The sequence below is a fragment of the Phoca vitulina genome, unplaced genomic scaffold, assembly GCF_004348235.1.
Source record: "Phoca vitulina isolate PV1807 unplaced genomic scaffold, GSC_HSeal_1.0 scaffold6, whole genome shotgun sequence".
Lineage (NCBI taxonomy): Eukaryota > Metazoa > Chordata > Mammalia > Carnivora > Phocidae > Phoca > Phoca vitulina.
In genome coordinates, this window is record NW_022589709.1 from 18,676,028 (window position 1) to 18,691,559 (window position 15,532).

General features: G+C 53.1%; 1 protein-coding gene across 3 annotated transcripts in view; it reads left to right on the forward strand.

Annotated features, from left to right (window-relative positions):
- The window catches only part of HRH2 (histamine receptor H2), a 55,163-nt gene that overhangs the window by 13,991 nt on the left and 25,640 nt on the right, over positions 1-15,532 (forward strand). For 2 of the 3 annotated variants that reach the window (XR_004299343.1, XM_032403751.1), the window contains exon 2: positions 7,751-9,324. Coding sequence is in view for 2 of the 3 variants with exons in the window: in XM_032403751.1 (XP_032259642.1) it covers positions 8,249-9,324 (1,076 nt within the window). In the remaining variant the exon portion in view is untranslated. Of the gene's footprint in view, positions 1-7,750; positions 9,325-11,010; positions 11,118-15,532 lie in introns of those variants that run through there. The other variant, XM_032403752.1, reaches the window with a different exon arrangement.

The window sequence follows — 15,532 nt, forward strand, 5'->3', positions numbered from 1 at the left end:
TCTCCTATGGTTTGCCTCCCTCCCTGTTTTCGTCTTATCTTTCCCTATGTTCCTGTTTTGTTTCTTAAATTCCACACATGACTAAAATCCTATGGTATTACTGCTAAGTCCAAACTCTTTAGCACTCCATCCCCAGCTCCAACTTCCCCTGGAGAATCAGCCAGAGAGGTTGGTGGAGGCCAGATCCTGCAGGGTGTGGCAGGCATGGTCATCTTTATGCGAACAGCAGGGAAGCGTTGGAGGGGCATGGCATGACCAGTCTGACCCCCAAACCTGTGCAGTGATTGTGGGGAGAGGATGGTGCCTGAGGGCAATGAACTTGGAGTGGAGGATTTCTGATAAGGGGCTCCTGGGCTGAGCGGACCCAGTGCCAGCCCTGGCCTGGAGCCCTGACCAACCACATGGCTGGTCCTGCTCCTAGGTGTGATCTGATCACCCAGCTTCCATCCCTCTGCCAGGAAATCTCTGCCACCTGTCAAACTGCGTGGCTGTTAGGCTTTGAATCGGTGATACATACCCAAGGTAAAAAGATTCAAAAGGTCCCAAAGGGCATATAGTAAAAGAAGTCTCATGGGGCGCCTGGGTGGCACAGTTGGTTGAGTATCCGACTCTTAGTTTCAGCTCAGGTCATGATCTCAGGGTCCTGAGATCAAACCCCGCGTCGGGCTCTGCACTCAGCGTGGAGTCTGCATGAGATTCCCTCTTCCTCTCTTTCTCTCTCCCCCTCCTGCTCACGCTTGCTCTCTCTCTCCTTCTCTCTAAAATAAATAAATCTTAAAAAAAAAAGTCTTTCTCCCACCCATGGCTCAACCCCCAGGTCCCCAGAGGAAACAACCCCCTTTTGGCAAGTCCCAGTATCCTTCCTGAGCAGTCACGCATGGATGCGTGGGTACACACACACATTTCCCCTTTTCCTATCCTACTCGGCACATGTTTGGAGACCATCCCACATGGGCCCAGACAACCTACTCAGTCTTTTTGACGGCTTCATTGCTTTGTGTCCTCTGCACTTTTACACCATTTCCAGCTTTTGCTCACACAGTCAGTGCTGTGGGGAGTCACAGGACAAATTCTTAGAAACTCAACTGCTGGGTCAGGAGTCTGAGTGTTCGTAACATTCATGGGGCTTTTCAGACTCAGTAAAGCGTGCGTGCGCACACCTGCCGCCAGCCACAGAGTCCCGCCTCATTCCTCCGAGTTCCCACAGCCCCTCGTTGTCCCCACTCCGGCCCCTGTTAGCCGTCCCTTGGCTGTGTCTGAACCGCCCTGTCCACTTGGTTTATATCCCCAGCCTCACAGCTTGCACCAGGCTCCTGGCTGATGGTAACTAGGAGCCTCAGAGCTCCTGGCGCATAACAGGCAGTCAGCCTTTCCTAAGTGGACCTGGCTGGCATCTGGAAGTGGGAAGAAAGGACCCTGGGGAAGACCAAGGTCATTTCAGTTCCGACGGACTGGCTGAGCCTCGGTCACATTTGCCCAGCACCCCATGGGGGTATGGCCACTCTGGAGCTCGCAAAGGCTTGTCTTCCCTCCTTAAGGAATGAAAGTTGCCCCGCTGACGGTTGGGACTCCTGACAGGGACAGAGTTCCTGAGGGTCTGTTGCTGGGGCCCCTTTCTAATGCGTTCTTCACCAGGTACCTAGGACATTTGCAATGGCCAATTATAGGGGGGAGGTTTGAAGAAATTATGGCTCATAAAGACAAGGAACTGCCTTTCCAGGACCCAGTGACTTCTGTCTCATAACTTATGGTGATTACAGGAGGTGGTCAGCAGGGCCCAGCTTAGGCCTACGCCCACTGCCACAGCCCACCTGGTATGGACAGCAGGGCAGGGGGCCCCTTCCTCCCTCCAGTCACATCACCCTTCGCTCACACTCCCCCTCTACCCCTTTAACCCCAGAGCTTCCCATGGCTCTGGGGTTAAAATCCACCATCTCCCTCCTGGTGGAGCTTTTGTGTGAGCTCTTCCCTCTTTCTGGAACCTGCTTGTCCCCCATTGTCATTGAGTTTCCAAGCTGTACCCATGTGTCAACTCACATATCCCTTCCTTGAGAAGCCTTTAGTAACCCCGAGACCAGGTCAGCCCCCCCCCATTATATAATCTTTTGGCTCCCTATACTTCCCATTTATATATAGAACTCTTAATACGACTATAATTAAATGAGCAATTCTACCATGAGTTACTTAATGTTTGTCTCCCCCACTGTACTAGAAGCTTCTAGATGTGTCTGTCATGCTCACTGTTGTGTTCCAAGAGCCCAGCACGGTGTCAGCAACTGAAAGGCACTCAATAAATATATGGAGTGCTCATGAATGTTATTTCCTGGCTGGACAGCTTTAGACAATAATACAGATAACATTCGGAGAGAACCTGCCATGTGCCAGACCCTTACTCTGCATTTTCACATCCACCAAGTGAGGGAGGGCATATTTATCTTACAAATTTTACAAATGAGGAAACTAAGGCTCAGGGAGGTGGCAGTAAAGTGCCCAGGCTCACAAAGCTATTAAGTGGCAGCACTGGAATTAGAGCCCAGATCTGTCCAGAGTCCTTGCTTTCAGCCCCTGGCGCTCCCCTTCACCTCTCTGCGTGCCGAGGTTTGCAGAATAAGCGTCAAATCACCTCCCTCACAGGACTTCCTACTGGATCACCCAGGAGGTCCCTGGCACACAGGCGTTGTCTGATGAATCCCGTTTTCTTTTCCTAGTGTAAATTATTGCTTGGAAAACCAGACTCATCTGTCAGGCCCAGTGAGAAACCCAATCACACCAGCCTTAACTGATCCCCCCAAGCTGCGGGCTGCTTGCACAGTACCAGCTCCCTGTGCCTGGAGCTTAGTTTCTTAAACCTTGAAAGGGGAACTTCATTTCACTTCCCAGTGAAAAGGGAAAAGAAAGTGCTGGACTCAGTTTGATAAGATTTGAAAGGGAGGAGGCCCGAGCCCCTAGACTAGTAGCTTTTCCAGAAGGCCTCACCCTTCTAGTTAGCAAACAGAATCTACCACCAGTGGCATTTCTTCTGGGATTTTGTCTGTGAAGACTAGTGAGAGGGAAGTTGAGGCACGAGGCAGACCTGGGTTTGCCTCTGGGCTACGCTTGTGCTGGTGGGGCGACCCTCGACCCCCCCAAGCCCCCGTGTTCTTTGTGCTGCATGGGAGGAGTGAGGAGGGAAATAACATTCTGGATCCCAGCCACCACAACTCCATTCCTGGGGAGACACATTCTGATGATGAATCACCAAGGACCCCCCAAGGAGGAGAGTTTTCCTGGGGCACCGAAAACCCAGGATTCTACCCAGCACACCCCAGAAACCCCAGGCCTGTGTCAGAGGTGGGTGCAAGTGGGAGGTAGAAGTGAGGGAATGGAGCGAGTACCTCTGGAAGCCTTCCTGGCTGAGATAGCAGAGGAGGCCAGGTCTTACAGGAAGAATGATGGCTCGCCAGCCAAGAGAAAGGAGGAGGGGCATTCCAGGCAGGAGGAACAGCATATGTGAAGGCACAGAGTCAGAATGGGCCTGGCACTTTCAAAACCAGAGGAATGAAATGTCACCTGTGCCCTGTTTCTCAAAGTGTTGTCCTAGGACACGAAAGTGCACATGGCAGGCAGGAGCTGAGACGAAAGAGAGGAGACAGAACCGGGTCACAAAGAACCTTGAATGGCACGTCAAGGATCTAAACTTAGAGACCAACCAAAGCTAGGAATGGAAAACGGATCAGACCTCCCCCGCACAGAGCCCAGCACGGCGGGTTTAAAACCCATCAGAGAGTGCGGTGAGTGCACTTATCACGCTGGGCCGGGGCTGCTCTTGAGGGCTAATTGGCCAGCATGGCCTCACAGAGGCCCGCAATGAGCAGACTCTGAGCTGGTCCCTGCTCTTCGTTAGGGCTGCATTTGCTAGGTGATAACGCAGGTAAAGGTCAGAAGCCTCCCCAGGGGGCAGCGGGGAGTACCGCAACCCTGAGCCAATTCTCCAGAAGGTGCCTTTTGAAAGGCTATTAAGACAAAGATGAGAAGAGGAGACAGTGGGACATGTTCAGCTGTGACATCCGTGGTTAGCCTACGGGATGGGGGGAGGGGGTGGCTGAAGGCTTTTAATGAATTTCATGTGATTTTCACACAGAATGAGAGGGGAACAGTCAATTATCTCATCTTCATGGACAGTTGGATAAGATCTACCATATATTTTGTTGTTTTTCAACTTTTTGTGTGTGAAAACGTTCACCATAAAATGCTGGGGAAAATAGGCCCATTTTCACGTATCAATTCAGATACTAACCGGACCCATTGAATCCCAAGGGGAGTACCCATATATTTCCAAGGTGAGGAAACCACACACACACACACACACACACACACACACTCACTCACACTCCAGGTACCCTGTACTTCTCCTGTTATATAGACAACAGAAAATGTTGGCTGGATGGATGGATGGATGGCTGGCTGGATGGATGGATGGATGTGTAGATGGATGGATGGTTGGTGGCTGGCTGGCTGGCTGGCTAGCTGGATGGATGGATGGGTGGATGATGGATGGGTGGGTGAGTGGGTGGGTGGGTGGATGGATGGATGGTTGGGTGGGTGGCTGGCTGGCTGGCTGGCTGGGTGGGTGGATGGGTGGTTGGATGGGTGGATGGGGGGTGGAGAGAGGTGGGCAAGATCCAGGCCCTGTGGGGAGGGCAAACACAGAGCCATATTAACACTGCAAGGCAGCAGGTGCCAAAGTATAACTTGGTGCAAAGTACAGGGGAGAATGCTTTTGCCTCCAGGCATTCAGGAAGGCTCCAGGGAGATGGAGGTGTTTGAGCAGGGCCTTGAAAGGAGAGTAGTCGAAGTGAACAGAGGGAAGAACAGAGCTGCAGGTGAGGGAGACAGCAAAGGCAAAGAGTGAGAGGGTGTGATACGTTTGGGGGAAAAGCTGGGTTAACTGAATGGCAGAGTTAGAGGACAAGTATAGAAGTGTTTGGTGAGATCCAGCTGGAAGGATGGGGTGAAGTCTGATCCGAGCACAGGCATTAAGGCAGGCTGAAGGAGTGCGAGCTGAGTGTGAATCCAGACTCTCTGACCACTTACTAGGCCTGTGACATCACTGGGCCTCTCTGAGCCTCACTCTTCCAGGCACTAGATAGAGCAGTGATTTCCCTCACTCGTGGGTTATTGTGAGGATGAGATGATGTTTCATTTAATATGCGATCTCAGCATGCCCAGAGCGATCCTGCAGTAAGGATGCACCATGATCTCTCAAGCCATCCCCTCCTGCTGGACACTCTGGTGGGTTCCTGCTTTCTGCTGCTTGCAAACCTGCTGTCACAGACGTCCTTCATACATTTAGCCCGACAGAGGCTATATTGCCACAGCATAGGTTCTCAAAAGAGGGAGTGAGGCCTAAGTGACCGAGAGGGGTGTCCTTATACAATAAAGGAATTAGGGAAACCGAGCTGCTCCGTAATGTGGAGAGCATGTACACAGAGAAGCACAGGGAAAGATGGGAAGGCCCCCATCACACCAAACCATCAGCAGCGGGCACCTTCCAGGCAGGAGGGCCTGGACGTGTGACCACACAAAGAGTCGGCCTTTTCTGTATCCCTCGGGATATGGGTTTCCTGTAATAAGCTTGTCATTGCTTCGGAAGTTTGAAAGGAAAGTTCAAGAAAGTGTTTTTATGTTGTCTGGGATGGTGAAAACAGTGACAGTGATCTTGTGGTGCTGTGGCTCTGGGGCAGTCACTCTACCCACAGGCTGTAGGGTGGGTGAAGCTCCATTCGAAAGCTCCTGCCTTCACGGAAGGTCACCAGGAACTCTGGGACCTGGGCTGTAAAAGAGAAACACGACAGAAGTGATTCTTCTTTGAAACTCATGAGAAAAGGGACCACCACTGCTCTGTTCATCGTTGTGCCCCCAGCACCTAGAACAGCATTGGCCACGTTGTAAGGTCTGAAAGAAATACGGGCCGAAAAGAACAGAGGGAAGGAAGAGAAGGAAAGAAGAAGGGAGGGGAGGATGGATTTCAAATTACGTGAAAGGCTGCTTCGTTCAGATTTGAAAACCCCAAACATTAGCTAAAACGTTGGTCCGGGGCCAAAATACCTACACCGGGCTGTTAAGAAACTCAGAAAAAAAAATTGTTATCAGAAATAGGGATTCTCAAAAAAGATAGCCTTGCTGCTATCTCGTCCACAGTTAATTAAATGTACCAGTGAGAACCATGCTGCTTGCGTTATTTATGTAATGAAAAGATCTTCTAAAAATAATACCCAGAGGCCCAGCTCGCAAAGCACGGTGGCTGAACCAGCTGGAGCGGCAGAAGGTGACCAGGAGCCGTGATCCCTGCACCAACACAGTGGTTACGATTAAATGATGCTTCTCATATTCAGGTTGCAAAACCGCTCCAGGCCAGAGCCTAGGAGAGGCTTAATTCATGTCACATGGCGATTAGCTTGCTTCTGAGAGGGATTCCACTGTCATCCTGATTTCTGCAGGCTCCCAGATCCCAGTAGATTGCCTGCTGGCTGCTCTCTGAAAAACCAGGATCGGCTGGCATGAAAGGGAATCGGCAGGGCCTTCACTTGTTTTTCATCGATTGGAATCACAGAATATCACCAGTAGGAGGGGATCTCTGGGGTTTAACCAAGACATATTGTGTGTGCAGCCTTTCTGGTGAAGTGAGGTTTGCATTGGGACAGGTGGAAGGAAGGTAGGAAGATGGGAGGGAGGAAGGAGCTGGAAACCACCAAAATACCCCTGATGAAGGCATAATAGGATCAACTGTGGCCAGCCACCCCGTGGGCTGCTAGGCAGCCATCGGAGAGACTGAGTCAGTTCTGCGCCGGCTGACCGACCACATGTGCCGCCAGATAAGAAAAGATTGAGAGCGATGTTTGGAGCAGGTGTGGCAGGGCCTGCCACAGGCAGACTGTGACAGCAGACTCAGTCTGGCCCTCTGCCTGGTTTTGCACAGCCCATGAGCTAAGAATGGCTTTTACATTTTTAAAGCGTTTGGAAATAGTTTTAAAGAGTTGGAAAAAATCAAAAGAAGAATCCTATTTTGTGACACGTGAAAGCTATGTGAAATTCAAATTCCAGTGCCCATAGTAAAGTCTCATGGGAGCACAGACACACTCATTCATTTGCACATTGTCCGTGTAGGTGCTTTCGGGCTACAGGGACAGAGGTGAGTCATTCCAGCAGAGACCTTGGGGGATGCAAAGCAGAAAGTACTTACTACCTGGCTCTCTGCTGAGAAAGTTGATCAGCTCCTGCTTTATGGTACGATGACATTTTGTGAAACCAACAGTGTCAGACATGCTCTCAGTGCCTCATCAGAGCAAAGCCATTACATTTGCTCATTTATTCACTCATTTGATCACTTATCCATCAGATGCTTACTGCCTACCTGTGGGTCAGGCACCGGGAACCGGCAGTGAACGAGTAGACACAGCCCCTGTTCTTGTGGCGTTTAGAGTCTGTGTCTAGTTCTTTCTTTCTCCCATATAAATAGTCCTACCCCTCCAACTGTATCTCACAGGGTGACACAGTGGTCCAGCCCCTTGCATCCTGCCTCCCTTCCTCCTCCCGCTGCGCATCCTGGTTGCCTCAGTCCCTCCTAAAGAGAGGCATCCAGATTGACCCTGTGCCTCCTGGTGTCTCCCAGGGAGGTCAAGGTGTAGAAGGTCTAGAAGGATTCATCTCGCATCGGTCATGCTCTTGGTCTGATTTCAAAGTGTTCAACACTGGATGCTTGCGTTTTCAGCTCCTGTTTGCCAGTGGTCCTAAGAGGCAGATGCAGCAGTCCCTGACCCCCATCACATGGGTGGGAGCCTCCACCAGCTATGGAGAAGGATGCGGCCACATCTCCACATGATCCCTCCCGAATAAAACCAAAGCCACCTCCAGATACATGCTCCAGTGCCTCAGTCTCTATGCAAAACCTGGAGAGTAGAGACCTGCTCCAGTCCCTGGAGGAAGCTGGCTCAGCAGGGGGTGATTTGAGGACTGGAATTTTAACCAGGAGCTTTCTCCTTTCACTCTTCTTCATTCATACTCATGCTCAATACCTCCCAGGAGACTGCTTTATTTATTTCTAGGAAAACGGTACTGGGCAGTCATTGTCACCTCCCCACATTTGGACATTTTCTTTTGGCTCCATTGGGAGCCTAGAGCCCAGTGGTTGACATAATTGACACACTGGGAAGCTGGGCAAGAAGTGGCCAGGGTCCGCCGGCAGAGGACGGAGCCGTAGGGTCCCAGGATGGTACCTAACGGCACAGCCTCTTCATTTTGTCTGGACTCTCCCCCATGCAAGATCACTGTCAGCGTGGTCCTCACTGTCCTCATCCTCATCACCATTGCCGGCAACGTGGTGGTCTGCCTGGCTGTGGGCCTGACCCGCCGGCTCCGCAGTCTGACCAACTGCTTCATTGTGTCTTTGGCTATCACCGATCTGCTCCTCGGCCTCCTGGTGCTGCCCTTCTCGGCCTTCTACCAGCTATCCTGCAAGTGGAGCTTCGGCAAGGTCTTCTGCAACATCTATACCAGCTTGGATGTGATGCTCTGCACGGCCTCCATCCTCAACCTCTTCATGATCAGCCTCGACCGGTACTGCGCTGTCACGGACCCCCTGCGCTACCCCGTGCTGGTCACCCCAGTCCGGGTGGCTGTCTCCCTTGTCTTAATTTGGGTCATCTCCATCACCCTGTCCTTCCTGTCTATCCATCTGGGGTGGAACAGCGGGAGTAAGAACAGCAGTTTCAATCACACCATCCCCAAGTGCAAAGTGCAGGTCAACTTGGTGTACGGCTTGGTGGATGGGCTGGTCACCTTCTACCTGCCACTGCTGGTCATGTGCATCACCTACTACCGCATCTTCAAGATTGCCCGGGATCAGGCCAAGAGGATCCATCACATGGGCTCCTGGAAGGCGGCTACCATCGGGGAGCACAAAGCCACAGTGACACTGGCCGCTGTGATGGGAGCCTTCATCATTTGCTGGTTCCCCTACTTTACCGTGTTTGTTTACCGGGGGCTGGTAGGGGATGATGACATCAACGAGGCCATTGAAGCCGTTGTTCTGTGGCTGGGCTATGCCAACTCGGCCCTGAACCCTATCCTGTACGCCACGCTGAACAGAGACTTCCGCACGGCATACCAGCAGCTCTTCCGCTGCGGGCCCACCAGCCACAGTGCCCAGGAGACTACTCGGAGGGCTGGCAGCTCTCAGCTGACCAGGAACCAAAGCCGAGAACCCATGCAGCAGGAAGAGAAGCCCCTGAAGCTGCAGGTGTGGAGTGGGACAGAGGTCACAGCCCCGAGGGGAGCCTCAGACAGGTAACTGCCCTGAGTGTGTGTGTGTGCGGGACAAGCGCCCCGGGGAGGGGGATCCCAGTAATGGCGACCGTGAAGGTGGCGGTCGTTCCCCAGGTGCTGGTCGAACATTTTGTGCTGGGAAGTCTTCATGAGCACTTTGCCAACCTCATGTTGTTCCATCCTCCCAACGGCCCCCCAAGGTAGACGCTTTGACTTCCATTTTTAAAGGACCACATTAAATCTCAGAGCGCGTGACCAGGGCCACACAGCTGGGACCTAGACAGAGATCTCTGACTCCAGAACTTGTGGGCCCTTTATTCTAGCTACGTTGTCCTTACAATCGGGAATCCTAAGTTCGAGGCCCAACTCTGCCATTTGGTTAGTCATGTGAGGTGTTCACCCAAGCTCTCCAGGACAGACCACAAATGGCCAGGCACTGATGCTGCCGCCGGGGGAGTAACCGCAAACCCAGCTCGGTCCACGTTCATTGAGCCCCTTTGATGCACCCGCTCTTATGCTAGGGGTGCTCGGGTCAGAGGAGAAAGAGGGCTGGCCAAATTGGGAAGGCAGAGCCTTGCAGGTCAGGCTAGGGGCTTGGACCTTGTACCATTGGTCTCAGGGGAAGATGGAAGGATTAGAAGCAAGGGTGGAGGGAAGCCAGGCAGCTCTGTGCTTTGGAAAGAGAGCTTTGGTTCCCGGAAAGACGTGGACCAGAAGGATGAGATGGGGCCATCGGTGAAGGGGGATGTGCACTGGCCCATGAGAGAGGAGAAAGGAATAGAGCAAAATCTAGGAGGCTATTAAAAAAAAAAAAAAGGCTTGGAGAGCATTGGATGTTTGGGGTACAGGAGATGAGAGAGAGAGGATGCCCCAGGATTCTACTCCCAAGAGGTATCCAGGCTGAAAAAATAAACAGGATCAGAATGAGATGTAGATACATGCACTGATGGCAAACGCAATGCCGGGTATTGAGGGAAACCCCACTAGAGACCTGAGTGGCGCTGAGGAAGCTCACCCACAGCATGGAGAATACATTGTCCGGTCTGTGGGCACTCTAGCTGCGGAGAGGGCTGAGTGAAAGGGCGCTGGTAGAACGCCTGGCACGTGAAAGTGCTCAACAAATGTTGCTTTCCTTACTCTTCCCACAGACCATGCCTTTGCCCCCCAGAATGCAGGTCTGTGTGACCGACCCACCCCCCACCCATCCATCCGTCTGTCCGTCCGTCCGTCCGTCTGTCCATTCATTTGCAAACCTTTATCAACTTCCCACCACATGCTGGGAACTGTGCTGAGCCCCGAGGATGCAGAATGACATTTTGGGCTTTTGTTCTGATGCACAGGCATGGAAAGTCAACTGCATAGCCCCGCTCTCAGCTCTGTTCTCCCTCCCTCCTTGGTGTGAGCAAGTCCCTGCCCCTCTTGGGCTTCTGTTTCCTCATCTCGTAGGGGGTGGGGTCTGTCCTCATGCAGCCTGCCCTGCTCACCTCCCAGGGTTGCCTGATGCCCATGTGAGTCAAGAGATGTGAGCAGGCTCTACAGCCCCAATGGGACACTTGTCTCCTCTCAATAATTGAGCATCAGACTCGAGAAAAGCTTGGGCAGATGCCGCAGCCCCACACCTTCTGGGTTCTGGTCCCTGTGGAGCGTTGTGGGAGCAAAACTGCCCAGCCAGACCTCTGGGCCTCATGTCCCCTCTGGTCCTTGCAGCAGCCAGGTGTGGAGTGTCCTGCCATAGACTTGGGTCCCGGGCCCTCCACCCCTCCACTGCCAGCCTTCTGGAACAAGCCTCATTGCTCCTGCCTCCAGCTCCTAACCTTGAGACTCTCCCTCTCAAATCCATCTTCCAAACCACCGAGCAATGTCTCTCCAAAATGGAGATCTGGAGCCTTCCACATCCGGCCCTGATGGGTAAGGCCCCCTCTGACCATGTCCTTTCCCACTCCCTCCCCCATTCAGGAAGCAGCCTCGAGCACAAAGCTAAGTTAGATCACGAAGCAAACAAAGAACAAAGCACAGGGGCACCTGGGTGGCTCAGATGGTTAAGCCTCTGCCTTTGGCTTAGGTCATGATCCCAGGGTCCTGGGATCGAGCCCTGCATCGGGCTCCCTGCTCCGCGGGGTGTCTGCTTCTCCCCCTCCTTCCTGCTCGAGCTCTCTCTCACTATCTCTGTCTCTCTCAAATAAATAAATAAAATATTAAAAAAAAACAAAAACAAAGAACAAAGCACAGAGAGTAGACCCCGTAGAAGGCTGTTGACACGATTCAATCTAGTCATGCATGCCACTTCCCGCTGCTCTTACCTGTGTGACCCCCTGGTGAAGAGGCTGCCTTCACCCCTAGTCCGTAGGGAACTGTATTCAATAAGCACTTAGCAACAACAGCTGACGCTACTCGGGCACCCACTAGGTGCCCGCTGTACACGTTGGCCATTGTTTCCATGTATAATCATTCTGTGGGCATCCTATCCCCACCCTTGGGCTGGGTGCTAAAGGTGCAAAGGGAAATAAAGCAAGCCCCCCACCCCAGGTCTCACCACCTGTCATTGCTCATGGTCTAGTTTAAGAGTAGATGGGCAGCAGCTCGGTGCAGCACATGCCAAGGACTGAAACCCAGTGTGCTGGGCGCCCAGAGGAGGCGGTTCATGGCCCAGGGAGCCCATCCCAGGGAGCAGACCTCCAAGCTGAGCCTTAAATGCAGACGGGAAAACACCTTATTCATCCAGGGTGGTACTGGACCCTCTGGACTTATGACCTCATTTCACTTTCCCCACAACCCTATGCTTGTTTAAGCTCCACTTTACAGATGGGAAAACTGAGGCTCAGAAAAGATAAGTAAATTACCCAAGTGACACAAGCTAATGAGTCAACCAAAGCCACGTTCTGAGCAACAACAGAAATAGCAGCCCCCCCGATTGGCTGTCCTCTGGGTGCGGGGCACACTGTGGACCATGAATGCCCACCTTTTCTTCCGATCTTCACGGCCACGCTGGGAAGGGGGGGCTATGAGGCTGAGGCCAGCTGAGAGGCTGGGCCTGCCTGGGTCACACATGGCAGCCACAGAACCAGGGCCTTCAGAACACACGTCCTGTGTGGCCGTGGCCGTGCTCTGTCCTCCAGGCCCCGGAAACAGTGGGCAGAGGGGTTGGGCAGAGGAGGATGGTGAACCAGTTGGACTGGTGGGGGCCTGGGTGGGGGGTGAAGGAGGCCACGAACAGCCAGAGGTTGATTTTCCCACTGAGACCGCCAGGGCATCAGGGCTTCGTGTGGCCCTCCATGAGGTTGGCTCCCAGCTTCCCTGATGACTGATAACATGTCCTTTCTGCTTTCCGTCTGGGGACAAAAATCAGCCTTGACCTGACCGAAGGCCCTTATCCCTGCTGGGGCGGGGGGAGGGGGTGGTGGTGGAGGTGTCGCTCTGAGTGGAGAATTCTGAAGGGCCTAACTGGGCCTGCCCTTGGGGCAGGGTGGGGCTGGGTCAGGGGCATGGTGGCGCCAGCCAAGGGGAGACTCCTGGAGAGAGTGGCCCTTGTCACTTCTGTCCACGTGCCCCGCCCAGTGACCTCCACCGCTCCTGCTGGATATCGGCCTGCATTCATTTCCTAGGGCTGCTGTAATACTCGATGGCCAAAAACAAGGCAGATGGATTCCCTTACAGTTTGGGAGGTCAGGAGTCTGAGACCAAGGTGCTGGCAGGGCTGGTTGCTCCTGGAGGCTTCAGAGGAGAATCTCTTTCCGTGCATTTTCTGTGCCTTTTCCGTGCCTTTTCCGGGGGCCACCTGCTCCCCTTGGCTCATGAGCCCTTTCTCACATCTTGCCCCTCTTGCTTCCTTTGTCACAACTCCTTCTCCCATCTGTAGCCAAATTTCCTGCCACTCTCTTAGAAGGGCTCTTGTGACTATATTTAGGGACCACCAGGATAATCATCTCCCCATCCCACATTCCTTAACTTAATCATATCTACTAAGTCCTTTTTTTTTTGCCACAGAAGGTAACATGCTCAGGTTCCAGCAATGAGGATGTGGACATTTCTGGGGACTATGTTCAGCGACCCCAAGTCCCAGCGCCTTGCCTGGCATTAGAAGCCCTACCCTCCTCCTGATCTGTTTCTTGCCAACATCCCCTGACCCACACCCGCCCTCCACCCACTTCAGTCACAGCCAAAACAGACCACTCCGAGCCCAGGATCCCCAGGCACCCAGCAAGGATTTGCTATAAGCCCAGCCCTGCTTGGGGCGTAGAAGTGAGCAGATCAGAGGCTGTCCTCCCTGAGGGATGTTATTCTAGGGCAGTGCTTCTCAAAGTGTGGGCCCCCAGCCAGCTGAGGCTTCCAGAAGCAAAGTGGCCAGCGTCGGACCACATAGCCTCAAATCCAAGCAAGGATTCCCGTCTGAGCCTGTCTGACCCTAAAGCTTGGGGTCTTTCTACAGTAAAACACTGTCTGGACTTGAATTTAGTCCAGACTCGGTGCTAGTCCCATTGATACCAGATGTGGGAACTAAGATCACTGGGAAGCAAGTGACTTATCTGAGGCGCAACGCAAGCTCAGGAGGGGCCAGTGAACCCAGTACTTTGGACCCCTGCCCAGGCCTCTTGGGTCCTTTTTCCACACACTGGCTTACTCTGGGTAATCTCCCGGGGCGGGGAGATAATATTCATAAGCACCTGGAGTATCAGCAGTCGCTCGTGGGCGTGGCATTTCCGCATTCCTGCAGAGCACCTGGAGGCTGGAGCCAGAGATCAGGAAAGACCCTGGGAGAAGGGGTGCAAAGGGAGGCAAGGGGGCCCCCACCCCTCCAGCCAGCTTTCTCCTCAGAGGTCCCGTGGCAGCTGTCCACCCGAGCCCTCCTATCTGCTCTCCTTCTGCAGCCAGAGAGCGGGTTTCCATGTGGAAGTGGGACTATGCGCCGTCCCTCCTGATGCTCCCAAGTTCTTATCCTGACCTCCCAGGCCTTGTCCTCCACGCCCCCTGGCCTCAGCCCAGACTGTCTTATTCCTCTTGATGCATTCTCTGTGTTTCAGGTCTGCACCCCCGAGGGTACGCTCCCCAAGGGCAGGCCCATGCCTGTGTTGTTCACTGCTGTATCCCTACTAGGATTGGCACAGTCATATTGTTGAATGAATGCGTGAGTGAATATCTAGTTTTAGTTCCCCAAGAGCCCTAAGAGGTAAATAATACTGCCTCCACTTCAGAGATTAGGAAACCAAAACTCAGTGAGGAAGTTGCAGGAACTAGTGGGAGCTCAGAAATCTCTGGTTCCCCTTTCTAATTTGGACATCACAGCGGGCCTCCCTCCACACAGTGGTGTCAGGGCAGGCCTCACAACAGAACCCAACCACAGGCTCTGAATCAGTCTTGGAGAAGGAAGAGGCCCCGAACAGTAACCTGGCCCCTCCCCCTGGCTGTGTTACGCACCAGCCCAGAGAGGTGAGGTCACTTGTGCCAAGGACACAGAAAGTGAGCTTCTGAGTGGGGGCGGGGAGGAGGGGAGTCCGCAGTTCCTGACAACCCGATGCTGTCCATTAGGCCTCCACAGCATGTCATGGTTTGGCCAGAGGTTGGGGGTTCAGGGGAGTGCGGGGCTGACTTCATCTGCTGCTCCAAGCCCAGCCTCTGCAGATGAAGCTGCAGGACCCACAGGAGTGAAAGAGCCCCATGAGCCGTGCACACACTCTTCCTAAGAAGGAGTGTTGCTCAGGCAGGAAGTTTCCCATAGCTTGCCTAGCTAAGAGCCCGAATTTGTTTCCCTGTATCATCTGGGTTCTAAAGTAGTCTAACCTTTCGGCACACTGATTCCCACATTTCTTGAGAGCCTGTATGGTGCTTTTTGCGAAGGTGCCTGGAGCAGCTCACCCCCAACGAAGGGCCCTGGCCGCACCCCCCGGCACACTGGAATCCCACTGGCCACTTTGTCACCTCTACCCTCTGTGCCTGGCCGTCACACCACAAGGCTATTGGGGTGGTCTGCTTCTGGGGTGGAACTAGGGAGCCCCAGTGTGAGTCCTGCCCCACCACTGCTTAGGGGTTGGTGTGAGTTTATTTCTGGGCTCTCTATTCTGGGTCCGTTGATCTATGTGTCTAATTTTATGCCAATGCCATATTGTTTTGATTACTATAGCTTAGTAGTATAGCTTGAAATCAGGGAGTGTCATACTTCCAACCTTGTTTTTCTTTCTCAAGATTGCTTTGGCTAGAGAAAGTCTTTTGTGGTTCCATACAAATTTTAGGGTTA